The 26,344-nt window shown below is 49.8% G+C and overlaps 3 protein-coding genes across 3 annotated transcripts; all 3 read right to left on the bottom strand.

Moving 5' to 3' along the window:
* Positions 1 to 1,552: 1,552 nt before the first annotated feature.
* On the bottom strand, positions 1,553 to 2,500 carry LOC102445689 (olfactory receptor 52R1-like). Its single transcript, XM_006110804.2, has one exon. It carries the CDS (start codon positions 2,498 to 2,500, stop codon positions 1,553 to 1,555), a length of 948 nt encoding a protein of 315 aa, XP_006110866.2.
* Positions 2,501 to 13,674: 11,174 nt separating this feature from the next.
* Positions 13,675 to 14,619, bottom strand: LOC106731551 (olfactory receptor 52E2-like). Its single transcript, XM_075922979.1, has one exon. It carries the CDS (start codon positions 14,617 to 14,619, stop codon positions 13,675 to 13,677), a length of 945 nt encoding a protein of 314 aa, XP_075779094.1.
* Positions 14,620 to 23,495: 8,876 nt separating this feature from the next.
* LOC102445452 (olfactory receptor 52E2-like) lies at positions 23,496 to 24,443 on the bottom strand. Its single transcript, XM_006110803.2, has one exon. The coding sequence runs from the start codon at positions 24,441 to 24,443 to the stop codon at positions 23,496 to 23,498; it is 948 nt and encodes a 315-aa protein (XP_006110865.2).
* Between the last annotated feature and the right edge of the window lie 1,901 nt (positions 24,444 to 26,344).

Genomic DNA, 26,344 nt, shown 5'->3' with positions numbered 1-26,344 from the left:
TGTAATCACACAGAGGCCTGGGCCTGGTACTGGTTGAATCCCCTGACCACTCGTGGCTAATAAAATGGCACTGGGTGTGTTTTCCTCCTGGAGCACATGGGTTGTTAATATAACGGGAATAGAACAGAATAGTTAACATGCTACCAGGCATGGGGGGAGTATAATATACGAGCGCACCCTGGCCGTGTCCAGACTCAGGGTTTTTTTCGGGAAAAGTAGCCTTTTCCCGAAAAAACTTCCCCTGCGTCCAGACTCAAGCCGCGTTCTTTCGAAATTATTTCGAAAGAACGCGGCTTTTCTTTCGATGGCGGTAAACCTCAATTTACAAGGAAGAACGCCTTCTTTCGAAAGTTCCTCTTTCGAAAGAAGGCGTTCTTCAATGTAAAGAGGCCGTCTTCGAAAGAGAGCATCCAGACTCGCTGGGTGTTCTCTTTCGAAAAAGCGGATTTCTCTTTCGAAAGATCCGCCTGCAGTCTAGACGCGATCTTTTGAAAGAGGCTCTTTCGAAAGATGTTTTCGAAAGAGCCTCTTTCGAAAGAAGCCTGCAGTCTAGACGTAGCCCCTGTGTGACTGTCTCACTTCCTATCTCATGTCAAGGGCAAGGACCGAGTTGGGAGGGGCAATGGAGAATGAGGGGAAGGTGCAATCCACTGACATTCCAAAGACATACCTGTTCTCGTCCATCCCACAGTGTCACTCTGTTGTTCCCAAAGAGGAAAGGACCAACAATTGTACGGACTGGGAGCAAGCATGTCCATTTCAGGAAGAACGTTTGCTAAGGAGAAGGGCGGATCGGAGTGACAGGTGTGTTTCTGCGACGCTCAGCTCCATTCGCATCAACGTGCTTACACCTTAGAATCTTAGAACCATAGAGCGGGAAGAGACCTCAGGAGGTCATCAAGTCCAGCCCCCTGCCTTAGGCAGGACCCATCCCAACGAAATCAACCCAGACAGGGCTTTGTCTAAGCCAGGCTTCAAAACTTCTAGGGTGGAGATTTCACCCCCTCCCTAGGGAACCCATCCCAGTGCTTCCCCACCCTCCTAGGGGAATAGTTTTTCCTACTATCCAACCTAGACCTCCCCCACTGCAACTTGAGCCCATTGCTCCTTGTCCTGCCACCTGTCACCACTGAGAACAGCCTCTCTCCAGCCTCTTTGGAATCCCCCTTCAGGAAGTTGAAAGCTGCCTGGATGCCTTGTCTTCTGCTCCCTGTGCTCATCACAAGAGCCAGGGGAGAGTGCGCAGGGAAAGATCTCTCACAGTGACAGGGGAAGGGGAGGAGAGGAGCAAGGATGGGGTGAGATCTCAGGGAGAGGATTAGAGGAGGGGCAGAGCCCTGGTAGAAGAGGTGGGCAAAGGACAGAGTTTAGGGAGTCCAGTTTCCAGAATTTTGAAACGTGCATGACCTGACTCTCATGTGTCCCTCACTGACACATCACACCAAGACCAGGAAAAGGTTCATGTCTTTTCTGGGCAGAGGGTCCAGCACCGTATCACCAGCCAGCTCTGCACAGCTCTCCATCTGAGAGCCAGAGGCCCAGGAGAAAACTTTTAATTCCCTTTATGAATCAACAGCTGCAGCAGCCTGTCCCGGATCTGTCTGGTCCTCACTCCGTAGATGATGGGGTTCAGCATGGGGGGCACCAGGATGTAGACATTGGCAAAGAGAACATGGAAATACAGAGGCACATTCTGGCCAAACCGATGGGTGAGGAAGGAGAAGAGAGCAGGAATGTAAAAGGCTAAGATGGCGCAGAGGTGGGAGCTGCAGGTGCCAAAAGTTTTGAGCCGGGCATCCTTTGTGGGGAGTCTAAAGATGGCCCTGAGGATCTGTGTGTAGGACATGGCGATACATGAGATATCCACCCCACTCACAAAGAATACCACAAAGAGGCCATAGTAACTACTGACACGAACGTCGGCGCAGGCCAGCTTCACCACGGCCATGTGCTCGCAATAGGAGTGGGGGATGATGTTGGTTCTGCAATATGGCCACTGCCTTTCCATGAAGGGATAAGGCAGTATGAGCATGCCACCACGTAATGCCACGGCCAGGCCCATCTTGGCCACCACAGAGTTTGTCAGGATGGTGGAATGTCTCAAGGGATGGCAGATGGCCACGTAGCGATCAAATGCCATGGCCACGAAGATCGCAGACTCCATTGCTGAGACGCTATGAATGAAGAACATCTGGGTGAGGCAGGCATTGAAATCGATCTCCCTGGAACTGAACCAGAAGATTGCCAGCATTTTGGGCAAGATAGAGCAGGACAGGACCAGATCAGCTGCCGCCAGCATGCAGAGGAAATAGTACACGGGCTCATGGAGGCTCGGCTCCTTCTTCACAATGAACAGGATGGTGAAGTTGCCCAAGAGGGCTATGACGTACATGATGCAGAAGGGGATGGAGATCCAGACGTGGGCCAACTCCAAGCCAGGGATGCCCAGCAGGATGAAGGTGGAGGGGTTGGTGAAGTTAGTTGTGTTGGAATCTGCCATGGAGTAAGGGAGAAGGCGTCCAACTTGGAGGCAGAACGGTGTCTCCTGCTTGCACCGAATGTTCCCGTCACTTCTTGTGTGTGCCCAGGATCTAGGGTGAAGGTCTCAGTATAAACACCTGGAGGGAGAGACAATGTTAATATGGCTGTGTCTAGACTACACCTCTCTGTCAACAGAGAGATGTACATTAGGCACGTTGAAATTACTAATGAAACAGGAGACAGACCCATAGTCTCCTATAGACAACCACCTAACCTCAAGATGATTCTTACCAACCACCACAGGACATACCACACTAATACCAACCCTGGAACCTCCCCTTGCAACAAACCCCGTTGCCAGCTTTGTCCACATATTCACTCTGCTGATACCATTATTGGACCTAACCAAGTGAGTTATAAGATCAAGAACACATATCCCTGCGCATCCAGAAATATAATCTATGCTATCATGTGCCGAAAGTGTCCGTCTGCTATGTACATTGGACAAACGTCTCAGACACTTCGCCAAAGGATCAATGCCCACAAAACAGATATCAGACAAGATCACAAAGAAAAAACAGTTTCTTGCCATTTTAACCAGAAAGGACACTCTCTCAATGACTTAACCACCTGCATTCTGCTACAAAGACCTTTTACATCTGCACTTGAAAGGGAATCCTCTGAACTGTCATTCATGTTAAAATTCGACACTTTCCAAAAAGGACTCAACAAACACTTGAACTATCTCACCCATTACCAAGATAGTTTCCCCAATTATCACCTCTAATACCATTAACTCACAAACATCCCACTCTCCCTACCTCTAATATCATCAATTCACAGACACTTACCTTCCTTCCTCCCCCCCCCGCTGCATCCCCCTCCTGTTCTGCAATGTGATTTGTCCTTTTCATATGTGTTCATTTTTTTAATTGTATCCTTTGGTATAAATGGTTGTGACTACTTTCTTCCACTATTTGATCTGAGGAAGTGGGTCTGGCCCACGAAAGCTCATCATCTAATAAACCATCTTGTTAGTCTTTAAAGTGCTACATTGTCCTGTATTTTGCTTAAATATCCAGTGCTTCATTGGCATAAACATGGCTGCCACTTTTTTTTCGAAATGGAGCTTTTTCAAAAAAAACCCAGCAGTTGATACATGGATCTGTCGAAAAATAAAGCCTTTTTCGAAAGATCCTGTAAACCTCATTTTAGGAGAGAGAAGGGATCTTTCGAAAATAACGCCGAGGTGCAGATATACCCTGACTGACCTGACCTAACCCTTCTGCTCAGTGTTCTCCACCCTGCTTGGCCCGGGAGGTGCACCAACTCCTCCTGGTACCTGGCGCTGCCTTGGCATCACAAAGCAACACAGGGACATGCAGGGTCGCAAGCTCCCTCCCCGGGTTTCTGTCGGGCTTCACACTGGAATGTGTCAAGCAAGAGCCTGTCGGCGTTGTGTGGTAGGGAGGGGGCAGAAGATGCTGCCAGCCGAAAATGGGTGGGATGGGGGAAGAGAGGACCTGGGCTGGCAGCAGCGTGTCCCTTCCTGCCCGCACAGCGCCGAAAGGCAGCTCCCCCCTCCAGCCTGCTGCTGGCCACCGACATAACCCAGCCACCTCCAGTCCCCTGGCTCCAGCGTGGGCAAGAAGGGGTTAAGCCCTAAGGATGCCTGGTGCTTCAGAGCCCTGGAACGTGGCTGCCGGGGCTTCCGGGAGCGTGGCCAGAAGGTGGCTCAGCAGGGGAGGGTGTGAGGGGGTGGAGCAGCGCTGGGAGCAGGACCTAGGGCAGGGGCAGTGTGTGGGGAGACAGCTAAGGGCCCCGCCTGGGGACTGGGATGGTTGGGATAGAGCCCACCAGCTGGAAATTGCTTCCTCCCGCCTCTCCAGAGCTTAGCGGAGTTTCTCCCCGGCCAGTGGCAGGGGAGGAAGGAGCCGGCCAGCCAGGCTGTTGGGGAGCTGCAGGATAAGAACGTCCATACTGGGTCAGACCAAAGATCCATGTAGCCCAGTATCCTGTCTGCACACAGTGGCCAGCACCAGGTGCCCCAGAGAGGGTGGACCGAAGACAATGATCAAGCGATTTGTCTCCTGCCATCCCTCTCCAGCCTCTGACAAACAGAGGCCAAGGACACCATTTTATCCCCTGGCTAATAGCCTTTTATGGACCTAACCTCCATGAAATTATCTAGCTTCTCTTTAAACTCTATTATAGTCCTAGCCTTCACAGCCTCCTGTGGCAAGGAGTTCCACAGGTTGACTACACGCTATGTGAAGAAGAACTTTCTTTTATTAGTTTTAAACCTGCTCCCCATTAATTTCATTTGGAGTCCTCTAGTTCTTCTATTTAGGGAACTAATAAATAACTTTTCTTTATCGGCTCTTTCCACACCACAATCCGACGGGGTGATTCCCTGCACAGCACCGGGAGTGGGACGCACTCCACCATGGGGGGGGAGTGTGTGGAGGAACAACAGGGCAGCAAGGGGGTTACCAGGCACAGCAGGGGGAGGCCAGTGAGAGAGGCCCGCACCCATCAGCCCCTGCAGCAAGCAGTCCTGAAGGTTTTTAAGTCCCGGCTTGACCAAGCCATGACTGGGCTGACTGAGTTGGGGCTGGTCCTGCTTTGAGTAGGGGGCTGGACCCGATGGCTCCTGCGGTCTCTTCCAGCCCTGGGATTCTATGAAACAGGAGTGGGGTGATCGTACTGCAAAAGAGTTGGCCCACAGCAGGGTCAACACCACCGGATAAGCAGGGGTACCCAACTGCCAGCCTTGCAAACCTCTCCCCACTCAAACACACACCAACCACCACTTGACCCTCCACTCCCTGCTGCTGGGTGGGTGGTTAGAATCACAGAACCCTAGAACTGGAACGGCCCTCGAGGGGTCATCGAGTCCAGTCCCCGGCCCTCACGGTCCATGACCAAGTACCATCTAGGTCACCGTCTAGTTTGACAAGCAAGGATCTAGCCAGCAATAGGACCCACCAGGGAAGGAAGAGACAGAAAATATGGGATAATTTGAATTTTTTTTTAATTACATACACCTGCAGGAGGGCTTAAATACGCCACTGTCCCTTTAAAAACGTAATGTCTGGTCTCCCCCAGCTAATCGTAATTCTCTAAGAAAGTTGTGACATGCAAATTCTTACTCTAAACAGTTGTTCTAACCATTTTTTTTTCGGAGCAGCCTCCTCGCTTGGGCCTGATGCATCCCCCAGTTCAGTCTTAGTAAGAGGGGTGTCTCCTGGTGTCTGCCCATTGCCTCTTTGTTTGGCTCCCCCCACTTGTATTCCTCTTCCCTTTGTGTTGAGTTCAAACTTTTCCCACCTCCAGGGGAAACATGGGGGAGCCACAATGGGTTCTAGCCTCATGTCTTTCTGGGACCGACCACAGCTTGGGCTTTCAGGAAGAATTAAACCATTCACGGGTCATTTGCTTGAGTCATTAAGATGCTAAAATAGCCCTAATGCCCCTCATTAGCATATTTAGAATTAAAAGCAGACTCACACTTCCTATTGCTGATTTCACATACAAGACAGAAACCTGCACAAAAACAGGATATAAAGATTCACCAGATGAGTACCTTAAAATGGACATGTTCCATGAGGAAAGCATCTTTAACTTATGCATAGTCATATTCATAAGCCAATTTGCATAATGCATGGGGGGTAGTGAGGACAGGAACTCAGGTTGGATAATGTAATGGGCCTTTCCAAACTGCAACCCCATGAATTTACTGATTCAGAAAATAGATGAGGCGTTTATAGTTGCTCTCCCACACAACTCACAAACAGGGGAACACTCCGTATTATTGAAAGTCTGAGCATATGAAACAGGCAAAACATAATCAGTATTTGGACTGTGGAACTCATTGCCACAGTCGTTATTGGAGCAAATTGCTTAGAAGAATGAGATTCACAAAGTTAAATCTGGTTTACACTGTGACGGACCCTCCCCTCGTGCTTTCTGAAATGGACTTTGGATACGTCTACACTGCAGCTTCTGGAAAAGCTATGCCAGGTCCAAGGAACACATCTACTTTTCCGAAAAAAAATTCAGAAAGGTGGACGGGTACTTTCACCGTCCCTGTAAACCTCGTTGTACAAGGAAGAAGGGCTGTGCTGAAAGAGGAGGATTTGCCAAAATTTGGCACCGTGTAGACACTCCAAATTTCAGAAAAGCCTCTTCTGAAAGAAAAGTTAGAAAAGGATGGCAATTTGCATATCTTTTTCTGACTTTCCTTTGTAGTGGAGACACAGCCTTAGGGAAACAAATGCACATAATTCAAAATTGCTTTGGACAAATTGCTTCATGCAACCTATCAATCTCCATGTCATAATCTGCTGGGTTCAGTTTATCTTATTTCGGCATATGTATCGTGCTTGTGTGTGAAATTAGACATATGGAGTGTGGAATGGTTTGTAGTTTTTAAATGTGTGAATGAAAGCCATCAAGAGTGTTACCCTCAATGTCTTGATGAACAAATGTTAAACAGTCTGGGTATGTCTAGACTACATGGCAGTGGAGCTCAAGCACAAAGCCAGGAGAGAGGTTGCTGAAAAATCCTTCCAATGACTCCATGTTAGGTGCCCGAGCCCTGCAGCAGATAAAAGGCTGCTAACAGCCTCCGTGTTAGCAGCCAGCCCCTGAGATGCAAGGGAGCGTGGGGGACAGTCTCTCTGCATTGACCCACAGCTGGCCCGTGAGGTCTTTACTCACTTCTTCCTCCAAGGGGAGTTTTGCCTTGTCATGATTATGAGGGTTAGCCAGTAGCCTGGGGACTAAGGGGTTAACTACACCTAGGCAGGTGAAGTGGCCAATAGGAATATAGGTAAGACTTTCAAACTAGGACAAAGGACTTTGGGTTTTCTCTTCTTTTGTCTCTCTGGCTATGTCTAGACTGCAAGCCTCTTTCGAAAGAGAGCGTCTAGACTGCAGGCGGAACTTTCGAAAGAGCAAGCCGCTTTTTCGAAAGAAAGCACCCAGTGAGTCTGGATGCTCTCTTTCGAAGAAGCCCTATTTACATTCAAGAACGCCTTCTTTCAAAAGAAGCACTTTCGAAAGAAGGCGTTCTTCCTCGTGAAATGAGGTTTACCGCCGTCGAAAGAAAAACCGCGTTCTTTCGATTTAATTTCGAAAGAACGCGGCTGCAGTCTAGACGCAGGTGAAGTTTTTTCGGAAAAAGGCTACTTTTCCCGAAAAAACCCCTGAGTCTGGACACAGCCTCTGAGTTCCTCTGCAGCTAGTGAGAGGCAACCATGCTTCTCTCTCTCCAAGAAACAATTTTTCACTTCTGTAAGTAGGGTAAAGTTGAGATAAATCCGGTTTTATTGTTTTATGGTTTGGGTATGGGATCTGATATCTGTGTACTAAGTAAAGATGTTTGCCTCTTCTTTTTAACAAGTTCTAGCCCGTGGTGTAATTCCTCCATGAGTACATTCTGTTACCTTTCCATCTAATCATTATGCTCACAACTGGAGTATTGTTGTGACAATAACAGTTCTTCCCTTTTCTTTCTATTAAACTGGGACTGGTTAATTGTGGGTCCTGATTTTTAATTTTAGGGGTGAAATTTCCAAAATAATCTTTCCCCGGATCTCTTTATTAATATTTGGATGATGGCAGTGGAAGGTTATCCCCAAAATCTAGGGTTTTATGATTTTGGGGGGAAGTTCTATATCAAAGCCTGAGACTAAGACTTTGGGGTACACTTGCTGGCCCCCACTTCTGCATTTATCATGCCAGAGTGGGGAAGAAGCCATCACATGCCTCACGGCAAAGGACCAGCCACAGCCTCAGAATTTGTCCTTGTGTTGTAGATCTACTGAAACATTCAGCCTGAAGGGTCCCATGTGCCACGCAAATGCAGCCACGTTGTGGCTGGACACCAGCAGTTTGCACGGCTCAGGAAGGAAGGACATTTTAGGCCCTGTTATTGGAGTAACTCATCACCTCACCAGGGTCCTTCCCTGGAGTGTGTCATGGCTGTGTGGAGAAGAAAGGGCGGCACGCTTACCCTCTAGCACACCACACACACGTAGCGCTGGGTCTGTGGAGCAGGGGAGCTCCTCGGGAAGAGATGGTACCTGTGAATCCTGAGATGGACGTGTCTTCTCTGGGATGCCTCCTCACGCCTCTCTCAGCCCAGCCTCGGCCGCAGCCTCCCACGCTGAGAACCTACAGAGAGGTGTGCGCCATTTATAACACCACTCTGGGTCGTCCCAGGGGGGTTCCCTCAGCCCTGGGGGGAGAAGCTGCATCTGGATGCAAACAGGCTGCAATCCAGAGCCAACGTCTCTCTTCCCATGACTTCCCTTCTGGGCTCTTTGTCCAGCTCTAGGGCTACACGATAATGAAGGGACCCGCCCAAAGGGAGAGGAGAACTTTGGGCTCTGGGCTGAGTCAGGGAGGAATTGGCTGTTCTGTGCGTCCGTGTGCACTTAACAATTATAATTAACTAGCGCACTTGCCTGTCCCTGCCGGTCCTTAACTGTAATATGTTTTTTTTAAATAAAAGAAACATCTATAAGCGTTATTTAATTGATGATTGTGTAGGGCAGGGGGCTGTGTGGTGTGGAGACCCGGGGGGGTGAGAGTATAGGAGTCAGGGGGCTGGAAGACATGGGGGGGTCAGGGGAGAGGTTGGGGATGAAGAAATCAGGCAGGGGGAGGGAAGGCAGGTGTTAGGGCAGCAGTTTGGCTCTCAGGGCAGGAGGGCTGTGGGAGATTCGGGGCAGGGGGTGGCAGGAGCAGGAGTCAGGTCGGGGGCTCAAAGCAGGGTGTCGGGTACAGGAGTCAGGTCAGCTCTGGGAGATGTGGAGGGGATCAGGGCAGAGGGTTGGGTGTCGGGGGGCTGGGCAGGAGTCAGGCCAGGAGGTTGGCTCAGGATGGGGGTTAGGTGTGTGGTGGGGGGCTATGGCCAGAGGGCGGGAGTGCAGGAGGGAGGGTAGGGGTTGGGAGAGCTGAGGATAGGATTAACCCTCTGCAGCCGGCGAGCCTGGCTCGATTTCATTCCTAGTAAAGGCGAAAGGGGGGATGGGGCCTGGTTTGGCTCCATTATTGTGTTTGTAATTTCAAGTTAGGGGGACCAGCTGTCCCCTTTTTAAAGGGACAGTCCCGTACTTAAGCAGGTGTCTCAACTTGAAAAAATTGGGCAAGTTGTCCCGTATTTTCTGACTCTCCTTTCCCATCGGCACTGGTGGTCCCGTTGCTGGCTGGATCCTTGCACCCCCCAGCCGTGATGGAGGGAGGGGCAGTGGCTGGCTCGGGGGGTGAGTGTGCGAGGCTGGTGGTTGGGCACCGGTGAAGTGGGCAGGGCCGGCCGCTCCCCCTGCCAGTCTGTCATTTCGGTCCCTGCTCCACACCAGCTGTTTTCCAGCAGGCTAACCCTTCCCTCTGCCCTGTCTCCGGCCAGCTCTGGCTGTCAGCTGCAGGGGCTGGTGACGTATCACCTCTGTGCCCACCTGTCTGCGCCCCTGTCACTGTCCTCCCCCTGCTGTGCCAGGTAACCCCCCTGCTGCCCTGTTGTACCTCCATACCTCCGGTGGGGTGCGCCCCACCCCCAGTTCTGTGTGAGGAACCAGCCCCGGTCGGATCCCTCACTCCCCAACAGCCTGGCTGGCCGGCTCCTTCCTCCCCCTACTGACTGTAGCTGGGCCGGCCTCCAGGGACAGCTCAAGATGCTCTGGCCTGGGGCCGTGGCCAGGAGGAGCCGAGCCCTGCATGTGTCAAAGCCCCGTACAGCCCTGGCAGAGGGGAGCTTCCCCGCCCCCAGCTAAGCCCAGCAGTGGCCGGGAGGAAGCTATTTCCAGCCTGTTGGTGCCCCGTCCCTCCACGTGCCCGGCTTCTCACTATCCCCAGGGAGTGGGGGGCTGCTCTGTCCCCCAGACCCCCTCCTCTGCTGAGCCACCTCTCTGGCCAGGTCCCCTGAAGCCCCGGCAGCCACGTTCCAAGCTTTCTTCTGCTCAGCGCAGCCTTAGGGCTTAACCCCTTCCTGCCAGGGCTGGAGCCAGAGGACAGGCGGTTGCTGGGTTATGCCGGTGGCCAGCGGCAGCCTGGAGGTGTGAGCTGCCTTTCGGTGCTGTGCGGGCAGGAAGGGACAAGCTGCTGCCAGCCACAGAGGAGATGGGGCGGGAGGAGGGAGGGAAAGGATGACCTCTGGAAAAACACAGGGCAGGACACCCCTAATTGCATCTGCACCCCCTTTGGGCTAAGAGCAGCCCATCCCTTTCCTCCCGCACAGTGTCGAAAGCCTGCTGCTGGCTGCATTGTGCTGTGAACCCCACGAGAAGTCTGGGGAAGGGGAGGGGGGCTGTGACTTTGCATGCCCCTCACATGTTGCCTTGGGAAGAATCAGCACCAGATACCAGGAGAGGTGGGTCTGTCCTGGGGGCTAAGCCAGGTCTGGAGGGTGGAGGATATTGGGTAGGAAGGTTTCGGTCAGGTGAGTCAGTCACACCATAGAATCATAGAATCATAGAATCATAGGACTGGAAGGGACCTCGAGAGGTCATCGAGTCCAGCCCCCCGCCCTCAAGGCAGGACCAAGCTCCGTCTACACCATCCCTGACAGATGTCTATCTAACCTGTTCTTAAATATCTCCAGAGAGGGAGATTCCACCACCTCCCTTGGCAATTTATTCCAATATTTGACCACCCTGACAGTTAGGAATTTTTTCCTAATGTCCAATCTAAACCTCCCCTGCTGCACTTTAAGCCCATTACTCCTTGTCCTGTCCTCAGAAACCAAGAGGAACAAATTTTCTCCTTCCTCCTTGTGACACCCTTTTAGATATTTGAAAACCGCTATCATGTCCCCCCTTCATCTTCTTTTTTCCAAACTAAACAAGCCCAGTTCATGAAGCCTGGCTTCATAGGTCATGTTCTCTAAACCTTTAATCATTCTTGTCCCTCTTCTCTGTACCCTTTCCAATTTCTCCACATCTTTCTTGAAATGTGGCGCCCAGAACTGGACACAGTACTCCAGCTGAGGCCTAACTAGTGCAGAGTAGAGCGTGTGAGAGTGCCGTACGGGCGTGTGTGTGTCTCTCCAGCTATGCAATTTTTTATTTTTAACAGGGGCTCCCTCAACTGGATGTTGATTTAAATGTTTGTACTGCACGGCAAAGAATGATAGTCCTGGAACGCGCTTGAATGTGCGTAATTGTCCCAGGCGTCCCCTGTTCAGAATAGGGAAATACGGTCTCCTTAATCATTTATTATCATTATTGTTATGTGGAGACCTTCAGAGGCCCTGCTCCACTTCAGGGCCCCTTCGGCTGGGCCCTTCACACACACGGAAGGAGAAACAGCCCCTGCCCCAAGGATCTGGGTGGTTGTGAGACAGCTACAATGCTCAGCCCTGCCCTGGCTGTTAGAACTATACCCTGGAACTTTGAGAATCATTGGCTGTGTCTACATTGGCACCCTTTTCCGGAAAAGGGATGCTAATGAGACACTTCGGAATTGCAAATGCCGCGGGAGATTTAAATATCCCCCGCGGCATTTGCATGAACATGGCTGCCGCTTTTTTCCGGCTCAGGGTTTTGCCGGAGAAAAGCGCCAGTCTAGACGGGATCTTGAGGAAAATAAACCCTTTTCCGGAAGATCCCTTATTCCTACTTGAAAGTAGGATAAGGATAAGGGATTCCTTGAAAGTAGGAATAAGGGATCTTCCGGAAAAGGGTTTATTTTCCACAAGATCCCGTCTAGACTGGCGCTTAAATCCCCCGTGGCATTTGCAATTCCAAAGTGTCTCATTAGCATCCCTTTTCCGGAAAAGGGTGCCAATGTCGACACAGCCATTGGGAATCATTTAGAAAGGGATACTTACTCAGACAGGAAATATGTTACTTCTTTATAAATGCACAACATGCCCACATATTGAATACTGAGTACAGAGCTGGTACACGATCTCAAAAAATTATATCTATATCTATATCTATAGATATATAGATATATAGGAATTTGAACGATACAGAGAAAGAGAAAGTCCCCTTTGTCCCTTTACCTTTGGGATTTTCAGCGTGGGAAAGAGATGACTAAGCGGGAATCGGACACAAGTCCATACAATCATGAATTGCACAGAAAAAAATCAATAAGGAAATGTTATTTACTCCTTCACATAACCCAAGAACGAAGGGTCACCCAATGAAATGGATCCACAGCATATTAAAAACAAAGAAAGAAGTGTTCTTGAAGTCAACCTCTGGAACTTGTGACAGACCATGTTGTGAAGGCCAAACTGTAATGCAGATCCAATAAAAACAAGAGAAGTTGGCAGAGGATAGGAACATCAATAACTATTAGCCGGGAAGGGCAGGGATAGGAGTGGGCAATACATCGTTAATCACTTGATAATGGTCATGTACTGTCCATTCTCTCCGAAGCACATGGCATTAGCAACTGTTGGAAGAAAGAGTAAAGGGTTGGGTGGACCATTGGCCGCATGGACGTTCCAAAGTTCTTACGTAGACCCCAGATGTTTCTTCTTCCTCACTGGGACCCACTACACACCTCTCTCCCCCCAGGAGCTGAGACAGGACCCTGGAATCCTGACATGGTCTCTCCCTCTCTCTCTTCAAAGTTAGTAACAAAGCGGGAATATACATTAAAATTGTTAACGTAAGAAACGTCCTTTACGTGAATTGCCACAACATATCAAAACACGTCAGCATTAGAGCTTGGTTTGCTTAATATTGATTTAATTTGCTTTCTTGCGCATAGGGATTAGATACAATGCTCCTGTCAGCCAACTGATAAGTTATCTCCCCAAAAGATAGCATATTTAAGAGCCTAAATAACCCCTGGAGTTACAGTTAAAGCTCTAAACTTTACCAAAATATGAAATGGCTCTCTTGCACCTCTGGGTGGGAGGTGGGAGGAGGAAATGACCCAGTGAATGAGAAGCTGAGAAGAACGAAGCAAGAAACCGAGGCAGGAATTGGGTGGAAGAGGCAGAGTGTTGTCTTGACAAGAGGATGGGTAAGGGTGAGTCTGGGGGGTCCTGTAAAAAGCAATGAGAGAATCCAGCTAGATGTTTATTGACTGATATCTCAGTTAGTCATTCCGTAAGATGAGGAAACGGTCCAGTGGCCGAGTGACTGTCCAGTCAGTGATGCAATGGGCCCAGCAGCATGTCACCAGCCGGCTCTGCTCACAGCTCAGTCTGACAGCAGCTGGAGAAAACTTTTAGATCTGCTTATGAGTAAGGAGCCGGAGGAGCCTGTCCCGGATCTGCTTAGTCCTCACTCCGTAGATGATGGGGTTCAGCATGGGGGGCACCAGGAGGTTGATGTTGGCCATGAGAATGTGGAAATGGAGGGGCACATTCTGCCGAAAGCGGTGTGTGAGGAAGGAGAAGAGAGCTGGAATATAAAAGGTTAAAATGACACAAAGGTGGGAGCCGCAGGTCCCAAAGGTCTTGAGCCGGGCGTCCTTTGTAGGGAGGCGGAGAATGGCCTTGAGGATTTGGCTATAGGACACAGCAATTAAAAACACATCCGTACTGATCACTAAGATTATCACAAAGAGGCCATAGTATGAACTGACACGGGTGTCGGCACAGGCCAGGTTCACCACGGCCATGTGCTCACAGTAGGAATGGGGGATGATATCGGTTTTGCAATATGGCCACTGCCCTGCCAGGAGGACACAGGGTAAAACTAGCACGCCACTGCGTAGAATCACGGCCAGGCCAATCTTGGCCACAACGAGGTTTGTCAGGATGGTGGAATGTCTCAGTGGATGGCAGATGGCCACGTAACGATCAAAAGCCATGGCCACGAAAATCCCAGACTCCACCACTGAGAAGCAGTGAAAGAAGAACATCTGGGTGAGGCAGGCGCTGAAATCGATCTCCCTGGAATTGAACCAGAAGATGCTCAGCGTTTTGGGCAGGATTGAGGTAGACAGGACCAGGTCAGTGATGGCCAACATGCAGAGGAAATAGTACATGGGCTCATGGAGGCTCGGCTCCTTCTTCACAACGAACACGATGACAGAGTTCCCCAAGAGGGCTATGGCGTACATGGCACAGAAGGGGATGGAGATCCAGATATGGTCCCCCTCCAGGCCAGGGATGCCCAGCAGGATGAAGATGGAGGGGTTGGTGAAGGTTGTGTTGGAGTCTGTCATGATATGGGGGAGAACGTGTCCAAGTCTGTGACAGAATGCCGTCTTCTACGTGCACCGTAACATCCCCCTTACTTCCTGTATGCGCCCAGAGTATCGGATGCCGTTCATATGCCTGGTTGGAGAGAGAAAGTTAACATGAGGTGTTATATGCGCTACTGGAGGCTGTTCTCATGAACGACGTGTATTGATCACTCTTCATACATCGAAAACTAACAATTTCGATATTTAGATAAATGAATTATGAACACCTGACCCCACTATTGCGAGTTCCATCTGTGTCGGTGCTCCGTGCATCACTAATTCTGCACATTGTGTTGTGGGAAACTTTCCTAGGCACCAACCAGATACACAAGTGTGGGTACGGATTGTCCTGCATTGTCTGTTAATGCAATGAAATACAGGCGACAGAGTCCATGTTCTAGGGAGTTCCCCATTCGCCCCTGTGCTCAAAATCTGAGTGGGAAAAAACCAAAGCATACCAGTGGAAACACTCCAGCTGGAACATGTCAGGGAAAATTCTTGTGTGTCATCAATAGAAGCTCCATTGGCCAAAACAAAGGCAATTGTCACATTTCTAAGGAACGGGATGAAGAATTGCCTTCTCAGTTTGGATCACCCAGTCTCTCTCTAAGGGACAAAGCAGACTAAAGAGGGATTTCTGAGACAGGCTCTGAGAATGGATGTCATATGGTTACATAAGAATGGCCAGACTGGGTCAGACCAAAGGTCCATCTAGCCAGTGTCCTGTCTGCTGCCGGTGGCCAATACAAGATACCCCAGAGGGAGGGATCACAACAAGTAATCCTCACATGATCCCTCCCCTAGCTAATAACCATGGAGGGACTTAACATCCATGAATCTATCCAGCTCTTTTTTGAACCCTGTTAAAGTCCTAGTCTTCACTACATCCTCTGGCGAGGAGTTCCACAGGTTGACTGTGCACTGAGTGAAGAAAAACGTCCTTTTGTTTGTTTTAAACCTGCTGCCTATTCATTTCATATGGGGACCCCTTATTTTTATATTGTGGGAGAGGAGACGAAGGGGGGATAGGACTGAGGTCTATAAAATCATGACTGGTGTGGAAAAAGTGAATAAGGAAAAATGATTTACTTCTTCCCTCAATAAAAGGCAATGGCCATTCTTATGGTCTTATGTTAAGCACTAAACATTGGCTGTTATCAACATGGATCAGGGATGTTAAAAATCATCGGGAGACGAGCCCTATTTGGCAGGGCTCCGTGGTCTCAAACAAATCCTAGGAAAGCTTGGGACCGATTCCTTGAGGCAGAAAGGAAATGTGCCAGGGTTCCAGACAAAGTCGATGGGTTTAAGGAACAGGTTCACTCGGAAAAGAAGCAGCATGAAGTCCAGTCACTCCTCACATCCAGTCATCCCGGCTCCCTGCGTCTGTCAGCAGGTGGCTGAGCGATCAGAGAACACACCTGTTGCAATGGTGCAATGTTCTATTATAAGATTATTTGGCTCGCCCTGTTTGGCTTGCCTGGCGCTGACGGGGAAGAGGGCTGGGGTATGGGGGATCACTCTACTCTGTCTGCCTGGCATTGCAACAAGGGATTGGGTAAGCCACTGACCCCTCTCCCTTGTAGGGTGGGGAGGAGGATGGGTGGGGGGCAGAAATGGGCAAGCCCCCACTCTCTGACCCATCGAGTCCCTGCCTCAGCCAAGCTCCACAATCATCCTTGGTGAGTAAAATATTCAATGGCTGTGTCTAGACTGCATCCCTTTTCCGTAAAAGGGATGCAAATTAGACACATCGCAATTGCAAATGAAGCGGGGATTTAAATCCCCCCCCCGTTTCATTAGCATAAAAATGGCTGCCGCTGTTTTCCTGCTTGGAGCTTTGCCGGAAAAAAGCGCCAGTCTAGACGTGGATCTTTCGGAAAATAAAGCCTTTTCCGAAAGATCCCTTATGCGTTATCCTAAAATATGCGGTTCTTGCATGCGGTTCTTGCATGTAACATTCCTAAAGCTAGCTTGTTTCTCCTTGGTTTATATTGATATAATATTTAAAAAAGGAAAATCTGTGTGTGTGCTAGGAACAGATCAAGTCCCTTCCTCCTGCATTAATCTTTTCACATAACTCCTTTCCTTGTGTTTTCTGTTCAACTTGCCAGTTATCTGCACTGGATGCTTGATTTTGCGCAAGAGCACTGACGTTCTATTGTCCAAAATCAGTGCTTCTTACACAAATACTCTGATGCTCCTGTTCAGGAAAAAGCCCTCTTGCACAAATGTTTGTGCGCAAGAGGGCCAGTGTAGACTGGCACCTTAATTCTTTGCACAAGAAAGCCTGATGGCTAAAATGGCCGTCGGAGCTTTCTTGCGCAAAACCGCGTCTCTACTGGATGCGCAAAAGCATCCGTGCCAATCTAGACGCTCTTTTGCAGAAATATTTTTAACGGAAAAACTTTTCCGTTAAAAGTATTTCCGCAAAATCGTGCCAGTCTAGACGGAGCCTTACAGCTTTTGCCAAGGTGCATTTTGATGTTGAAAATTAAACTGTTCCAGGGAGAGGATACAGCACCTATGCGCTTTCCGGCAGATAAAGTTCAGGAAACTGACTAACACACATGAAATGGATAAGGAAGAGGTGGCCGTCTCTATGCATCAAGCCACAGCTGTGCCACTTAAAGGCAGCTACCTGAGGACTGGAGGCCGTCAGCCAAGGTAGACGGGTGCACAGAAATGAGACATTTTTGCCCCGTGTCACTGGAGCAAACTCATCCCCAGTGGCAAGCGCCCTGAGATGTTTAATGGCCATGCAGAGCAGAAAGAGGGACAGACTGAGGCTCTTATCACACCTACATGGTCAGGAAGGGAAGCTCCTCAGCCAGAGACAGGTACCTGTGAATTCTGAGAGGGACGTGTCTTCCCTGGGACTCCCCTCAGGCAGCGGCGCCCCACACCTCTCTCAGCCCAGCACCGGCAGTAGAATCCCACAGCTGAAGTCAACTCAGGGGGGTGCACCTTCTCTAATATAGCTCCGTGCAGTCCCAGAGGGGTCCACTCATCGTCTAGTGGGGAAGCAGCCTTTGGATGTAAACAGGTGGGAGACGAACCTGTCTCGGCTGCTGGACTGTTTGTCCAGCTTTAGGAGTAAACAGCAATTAAGGGCCCTTCCCAAAGGGCGGGGAGAACGCTTGAGCTCTGGGCTGAGTCAGGGAGGAATTGGCTGCACTGTGCGCGTGTGTGTATTTCACAATTACAGCTGATGAGGATGAACACTGTGGATGATGCCTAGAGATTCATAGGGACCGAGCCCTTGGGAATGCCCAGGAGGAATCAGTAGATAAAAGACAGACAGATCTGGATAGAAATGACTGACAGGAGCCACCAACGCTTTCTGCAGGCACACAGCCCCGTGGCTATTGGATCAGAGATCAGTCATTCTCATCATTAACGACCATCCTCCAGGGCAGTACCGTTCATTGAAGGACGTTGAAATCCCATAGCAAAGGACAGTGATGTTGAACATATCCCCATTATACAGAGTGGTAAACTGAGGCACGGAGCGACAGAATTGGTCGGGGTCCCATAGAGAATGGAGGGCAGAGTGACCGATTGCAGGTGTTCATGTAGGGAAGGTGTTTTATTTGGCACTGTGCCATATGTTGATTGACATAGAACTGTATCAAATGCAGAAACAAGCAACATGGTGCCTATTGAATGGATTAGAAACTGGCTAAAAAAATAAGTCTCTAAACGCAAGTGTAATGAGGGAGGAAATCTTCATCAAAAGGGGGTTCATTTCGAGAGGGGTCATGGAGGAATCAATTTCATCTCGAAAGTATTTAACATGTTTACCAAGTACCTGGAAGAAAACATAGAATCATCATTAATAATGTCTTCAGATAACAAAAATACTGGGGGAGTGGGAAATAACAAAGTCAGGCCACCGATACAGAGCGAGATCCTTGCTTTGTGCACTGGGCACAAGCAAACAATATGGCCTGGTCTATACTAGAGCGGAAAGTTGACTTGAGAAATGCTCCTTCAGCTACTGTTGGAGTCGATGTGTCTTACGTCATGTTTCTGCATCATCCCCACAGTGGGAGGTTGACTGGATTCCCTTACTCCTTGTGAGGAGCAGGAGTACTGGTGCTGACAAGGCGCCCTCTGAGTTTGATTGAGCGGGTCTTCACTAGACCCACAAAATCAAACCCCAGAAGATCAACCGCAAGAGCATCGATCTTCTGCGTAGCATAGACATGGCCTATGTATTTCAATAGAAAAAGCCCACGAGTCCCTAGCTATCAATCCTTTGCTTTGTGTCTCTCAGACCTGGCTAGTTCGGGCCCTGTAGCAGGGCAGAGGCCTAGAGATCTCTCCCCGATGGTTTCTCTAGTGAGGGGATCTCCTCTAATTTCAGCGAGGCTGCACCCGCTTACACCAGCTGAGTATTTGGCCCAATTCCTTTGACTACAGAAGAAACATTAGCAGAGATCAGGGAGTTGGGAGGGCGGGAGTACGAGCCTGCCATGGATTGGCTGGGTGATCTTAGGCACCGCCCCTCCATGCATTAAATCAGGGGTGGCCAACCCACGGCTTGCGAGCTGCATGCGGCTCTTCACCCCTGAAAGTGTGGCTCATGAAGGCTCTCCCACAGCTTGCAAAGTCTCCCCACACACCCCTACAAACAGCCCCCAGTTCCCTGTGCTCACTGGGTGCAGGGGAGCCATCCAGTGTGGCAAAATGGTGTCAGCAACATGGCGTCAGCCAGGTGGCGCTTGATGTGGCCAAAAAACCCGTGGTTTTTAAAGGGGCAGCGTCCTTTTTTTTTTCTTTTTTTTTGCTCAACAATTTTCGTGTGGCTCTTCATATTTTTTTCCAAAGCTGTTTCGGCTCTTTTTGTTTAATGGGTTGGCCATCCCTGCATTAAATGGAGATCATTACTTGTGATTTCAAGTCGGTTACTGCTGAAATGCCATAATCAGATTCTTCGACTCACATCCTGCACTGATTTGCCTACTTGCCACACGTCGTTGGCCTGCACACAATGTGTAAAATTCCTGGCAGTGTGTGGTCCCTGGTAAACAAGCAAGATAAGGCTGGAGACTGAGCTGTGTGGAACCCCACTTTTGTGGCTGTGCTGTATAGCTCTTTCTTTAATAATTTCCCCCTGTTGAAGAAGGACTCTGACTCCACTGATCATGACACACACGTGGCCTCATTGCATCTAACACAGCCCAGAGGAGCAATGATGGTTTGTGTGAAGAGCAACAATATTGTGGTGTGTGTGTGGGGAAGGGGGAGCCAAAACTCCTGGTTCCACTTCACAGCTATGTCGCCAACTGATTTTTGTGGCCTTTGGTAAATCATTTTACTTCTCTGCCCAGCATCCCACGGCACCAGCTAGTGCAGGAGTGTGTCCTTCTGTCTCAACGGTTGTCCTCCTGGCTTCAACGTTAATCCCTAGTCCTGTCCCAGAGGCCTGGCTCTGGGCAAAGGGCTCCTAGCCCACACCCACTGGAGGGACCTACCCAACTTTAGCTCCTCAGTTGGGAGGAACCACAGGGAACTGAGAGCTAAAGCCATAAGCCACATTCTGGTCTCTGCCCTCAGGGCTTTGTAGCTGAGCTGTACAATGCACAGCCTGCCTGTCAGGGGGTGAGGATGCCTGGATCCCTCAGAGTCAGGCCGTTAGGCCCCTAAGACCTCTCAGAGGGTTTCACTCCGTGTGTGTCTCACTCCCTATGGCTCCAGGCCAATAGCTACACCCCATCTCAAGGAGGTAGCCCGGCCTAGAAGCCATGGTCGCCCAATCTGCAGCTCTTCCAGCAGCGCCCCGACAGCTCCTCTTTCCCTGGCAGCTGCAGGCCCCGACTGAGCTGACCCACCCCGCCTGCCTTTATAGCCGGCCTCCAGCTGGAGCCAGCCCAGCATTACTGGAGTGGGCGGGGCTCTCTCAGCCCGGTAACCAGGGGTAACCCTATGGGCCCAGTGCGAGGTTGGTGCATCCAGTCACGCTGCCACCTGGCTCCCAGCCCTCAGCTGCCTCTATGCGGCTTCCTTCCTCCCCTGCTCCGGACTGGGCCCAGCACCGCATCCTCACTCCCCTTGCTTCATCGACACCAGGCTCTGCTCAGCTGGGGCAGCTTCCTACCTCCAGTCAGGCTTCTTGTCCGTATGCAGCTGGTCCCAGCCCAGCCCCCAGGAAAAGGGAGCACAGAGCCTCTAGCTCCAGCACTCGATGTTCTAACCTTAGGGCTGCTCACAGCGCATGGCCTAGCCCCAGACAGAGTGTGACGGGGGATGAATTCAGTGCTCCTCCTGGCTTCTGACTTGGGGGCAGTGGGGTTGCTGATACGCAGACGCAGAACGAGGCAGGTAATAAAAGCTCATCATTAAACTGCATCAAGAATGGTTCGACGGTCCTGAAAGCATTGCCAGGCGCGCTCCCGTTGAAAGGTAGGAAACAAAGGAGACAATGGAAAAACGGGCGGGGATGGTGTCCCGAGAATCATCCTGTCAGGGCTGGGAATGGGCAACTGGAGAGGGATCACGTGATAATTCCCTGTTCTGTCCATTCACACTGGGGTACCTGATACTGGCCACTGTCGGCAGACAGGATACTGAGCTAGATGGGCCTGTGGTCTGACCCAGTCTGGTTCTTATGTAAAAAGGTCAATATTGGTGTCTCCAGGGGGGGTCCATCCCAGGGCCAGTACAATTCAATACATTCATAAATGATCTGGAAAAAAAAGGGGGTAAACAGTGAGGTGGCATAACTTACAGATGATACAAAATTATGCAAGGTAATTAAGTCCAAAGAAGACAATGAAGAGATAAAAAGCACACAGTCAACCTGTGGAACTCCTTGCCAGAGGATGCACTGAAGGCTAGAACTTTAACAGGGTTCAAAAAAGAGCTAGATACATTCATGGAGGTTAGGTCCATCAATGGCTATTAGCCAGGGTGGGTAGGAATGGTGTCCCTAGCCTCTGTTTGTCTGGAGGTGGGTATAGGGGAGGGATCACGTGAGGATTACCTGTTGTGATCCCTCCCTCTGGGGCAACTGGCATTGACTACTGTGGGCAGAGAGGACACTGGACTGGATGGCCCTTTGGTCTGACCCAGTATCATAGAATCATAGAGCTGGAAGAGACGTCAGGAGTCCAGCTCCCTGCCCAAAGCAGGACCCCTCCCAACTCAATCATTCCAGCCAGGGCTTGGTCAAGCTGGGATTTAATAATTCCACCCCCTTCCTAGGGAACCCATCCCAGCGCTTCCCCACCCTCCTAGTGAAATAGTTTTTCCTAATATGCAACCTGGACCTCCCCCACTGCAACTTGAAGAGTTATGGCTGCTCACATGTTCTTATTTCACAAAACTGGCTGTACCATTGGCTTCGTTTCCACGTGTCGTGGTGCAAATGTGGAAGAATACAGGGATTCTGAGGTGCTAAGAGGCTGACAGGACAGAAAAATGACAGATGAAATTGAGTGGTGGTCAATGGGAGGTCATGCAGGTGGTGACACAGACAAACAATGCATGCAGAAAGGACGGGGACTAAATTAGCTGTTACAACTTAGAACACGGTGGTCACCGTGGATAGTTTTCTGAAAAATTTTGCTCCATGCATAAGTGCAATGTAGAAGCGAACCGTGTGTTGGGAATCTTTCAGAAAGGGATAGATAATATCATGGAAAAGATGCCACCTCTTTACAAAGGCACAGCATGACCACATATTGAATACTGAGTACAGATCAGGTCACCCAATCCCCCCAAAATTATATTGGACTTGGAAAAAGCACAGTGTGAAAAAAACAGAAAGTATGAGGTGACCAGAACACATTGGCTGTGTGTAGATTGTAACCCTTTTCCGTAAAAGGGATGCAAATTAGACAGCGCAATTGCAAATGAAGCGGGGATTTAAATCTCCCCCGCTTCATTTGCATAAACATGGCTGCTGCTTTTGTCCGGCTTGGGGCTTTGCCGGTAAAAAGCGCCAGTCTACACGAGGATCTTTCGGAAAATAAAGCCTTTTCTGAAAGATCCCTTATTCCTGATTTTTACGGATAAGGGATGCAATCTAGACACAGTCATTGTGTATGAGGAGAGAAGAAACAGACTGGGACTTTTCAGCATGGAAAAGAAATGTTGAAAGGGGGGGGTCTATAAAATCATGAATGGCACGGAAAAAAATCAGTAGCAAATGCTATTTACTCCTTCACGTAACACAAAAACTAGGGGTCACCAATGAAATTCATAGGCAGCAGATTTAAAACCAACAAACACAAGGGCTGTGTCCAGACTCAGGGGTTTTTTCGAAAAAAGTAGCCTTTTTTCGAAAAAACTTCACCTGCGTCTAGACTGCAGCCACGTTCTTTCGAAATTAAATCGAAAGAACGCGGCTTTTCTTTTGACGGTGGTAAACCTAATTCCACGAGGAAGAACGCCTTCTTTCGAAAGTGCTCTTTCGAAAGAAGGCGTTCTTGAAAGCAAACAGGCTTTTTAGAAAGAGAGCATCCAGACTCACTGGGTGTTTTCTTTCGAAAAAGCGGCTTGCTTTTTCGAAATTCCACGTGCAGTCTAGATGCTCTCTTTCGAAAGAGGCTTGCAGTCTAGACATAGCCAAGGATTTGTTCACAGATAACCCTATGGAATGCTTTGCAGAGGATGGGATGATGGCCAAACTATAACACAGGTACAATAAAAACTGGATAGGTCACTCATGACCAAGAGGGGTGTGAGTGACATGTACACAAATCGATGGCCCAGTGTGCCATGCTCAGAAAGCACAGTACGGTCAGGAAAGAGGTTATGTCTCTTTGACAGTCCGAGGATATTCAGGAAAGCGGGCCCAGCAACATGTTGTCAACTAGTTCTGCACAGATGCACCAGGAAACAAAATATCAGGTGTCTCCATGAGTATGGAGCCGGAGGAGCCTGTCCCGGATCTGTTTGGTCCTCACCCCATAGATGACGGGGTTAAGCATGGGGGGCACCAGGAGGTTGACGTTGGCCATGAGAATGTGGAAATGAAGGGGCACATTCTGCCGAAAGCGGTGCGTGATGAAGGAGAAGAGAGCTGGGATGTAAAAGATTAAAATGACAGCGATGTGGGAGCCGCAGGTCCCAAAGGTCTTGAGCCGGGCGTCCTTAGTGGGGAGGCTGAGGATGGCCCTGAGGATCTGTGTATAGGACACAGCAATTAAAAACATGTCCATAGTAGTCACCAAGATTACCACAGAGAGGCCATAGTAAGAACTTGCCCGGGTGTCGGCACAGGCCAGGTTCACCACGGCCATGTGCTCACAGTACGAATGGGGGATGACGTTGGTTTTGCAATATGGCCACTGCTGTGCCAGGAGGACACAGGGCAGTACAAGCACACCACTGCGCAGCATCACGGCCAGGCCGATCTTGGCTACAACGAGGTTTGTCAGGACAGTGGAATGTCTCAGTGGATGGCAGATGGCCACATAGCGATCAAATGCCATGGCCACGAAAATCCCAGACTCCACCACTGAGAAACAGTGAATGAAGTACAGCTGGGTGAGGCAGGCACTGAAATCGATCTGCCTGGAATTGAACCAGAAGATGCTGAGGGCTTTGGGCACAATAGATGTGGAGAGGACCAGGTCGGTGACAGCCAGCATGCAGAGGAAATAGTACATGGGCTCATGAAGGCTCGGCTCCTTCTTCACGATGAACAGGATGGCAGAGTTCCCCAAGAGGGCTATGGCATACATGGCGCAGAAGGGGATGGAGATCCAGACGTGGGCTTTTTCCAGGCCCGGAATGCCCAGCAGGATGAAGGCGGAGGGGTTGGTGAAGTCGGTGGTGTTGGAGATTGACATGGAGCAAGGGGGAGAAGGTGTCTAAGGCTGAGGCAGAACAGCGTGTCCTGCATGAACCGTATGTTTCCGTCTTCCGGTGTGTGCCCAGAGCAATGGCTGCTGTACAAACGCCTGGATGGAGAGACAATATTAACATGAGACCTTCCATGAGCTACTGGACGCAGCTCTCACGACACGTAGCGGTCGCTCTGCACCCATTAGAAATGGAAAATTGCGTTATTCCGAGGAATGAATTATGAACGGCCGCCACAATTAATGCCAATCCCGTGTTTGACAGCGCTCCGGGTGTTCCTGATTCCTGCACATGGGTGTGTGGGAAGCCTTCATGGGCACTGTGATAGGGGGCGGTCACAGACGACCCTTTCGGGGTGCCTCCTGGGGTGCTGCCACGGCCACTGCCTCTTGTCTTCATGCTCTCTGGGGCTCCTCAGCACCCGGTCCTGCTGGGCCAGCTCCCCTGGTCTCCCCCAGCCAAGGCGCCGAGCTGAGGTCCCTGCCCCCACCAAGAAGCAGCACAGACACTGAACCTCTTCAGGTCCAAGGAGAGTGCAGTGTAGGGCCGAGCCTCCCGGGATACCCCTCCCCACATGGGCTCAAACCCCAATGAACTAGGGAAGCCCCCTTTAACAATGAAAGGGGGAATGTGCACACTGGTTGCCCCCCACCCTGAAATAACAATTATTTAAACTGGGTTTGATAGGAAATAAAAAGTGATTTTATTCAATAGAAGCAGTAGGATTGAAATGGCAATAAGTGAAAACAGGCCGAGCAAAGTAGGTTACAAACGAAAAGACACAAAACCGCTTGGCTAATTCTACCCTGAAACCTCAGTGCAAACTTAGTCAAACTCCCCCTAGAACTTCTTTTCCAGCTGCCCCTCCTAACCAGGGCTGTCTCCCCACCCTGGGGTCTTTGGCTCCTTTCCTCGGTGCAGCCCAGCCAAAAGTCCCAGGTCCCCGCTTTCCTATTCTTTTTGGGTACGTCTACACTTGCTCCCTACCTCAAGACAGGGATGCAAATGTAAGGTACCAAAATTGCCAATGAAGTGCGGGATTTAAATATCCCACGCTTAATTGGCATGATCACGTCCAGGCGTCATTCCATACAATGAGGGATAAGAGTTATTTCAAGAGAAGGGTTTTCTCTCGAAATAACGCTGCCACATGGGACGTTTTATTTCTCAAGAACATGATTTCAAAATGGCGACCAGACGTGATTATGCTAATTAAGCACGGGATATTTAAATCCCATGCTTCCTTAGCAATTTCAGTACACTACATTTGCATCCCTATCTCGCGATAGAGAGCAAGTGTAGACATACCCTTTATTAAAGAATTGAAGCTGCTCCCTACCAACCACTGCTAGGACTTATGGACAAAAGAGATTGTTTAACAGTTGAGAGTAACGCCCTCCATGTCTCCCATTCACACATCTGAAACACCACCCCATATGTCTACTTTTACACACACACATGATACACACATCGAAGTAAGAGAAACAGACCCAGCTGATCGGCACATGAAGATCGATGGGTTACATGAAATAATTCACTCAAATCACCTTTGAGTTATGTATATTCATGTCCGTCTGTCCATTTCATAAAGCATGAGAAGGGGGGTGTCTGTCACAGGCACTAACGAGATGCGGGTTATCTCGCATTATTCCTTACTGCAGGGAAACCCATGCCAGAGACTCCGGGCTTGGGGAGTTCCCCATTCACCCAGGGGTTTAAAATTTCAGTAGGGAAAAAAATAAGTCATTGCCAACACACATACCAGGCGGAATCGTTCCAGCTAGGACGTGTCAGGGAAAAGACCTGGGTATGATTGACAGCAGCTCTATTGAAACATCAGCTGATTTGCAGCAGGGGCCCACACAAAGAAGAATATCGTCTGTCTGCA

This window comes from Pelodiscus sinensis, chromosome 1 (genome assembly GCF_049634645.1).
Source record: "Pelodiscus sinensis isolate JC-2024 chromosome 1, ASM4963464v1, whole genome shotgun sequence".
Taxonomy (NCBI): Eukaryota; Metazoa; Chordata; order Testudines; family Trionychidae; genus Pelodiscus; species Pelodiscus sinensis.
Note: the sequence above shows the minus strand (reverse complement) of the source record. Positions and strands in the feature narration are given on the sequence as shown.

Bases quoted from the DNA above. Each gene is read 5' to 3' on its own strand.
- LOC102445689 (XM_006110804.2), bottom strand. From the start codon at position 2,500: ATGGCAGATTCCAACACAACTAACTTCACCAACCCCTCCACCTTCATC.
- LOC106731551 (XM_075922979.1), bottom strand. From the start codon at position 14,619: ATGACAGACTCCAACACAACCTTCACCAACCCCTCCATCTTCATCCTG.
- LOC102445452 (XM_006110803.2), bottom strand. From the start codon at position 24,443: ATGTCAATCTCCAACACCACCGACTTCACCAACCCCTCCGCCTTCATC.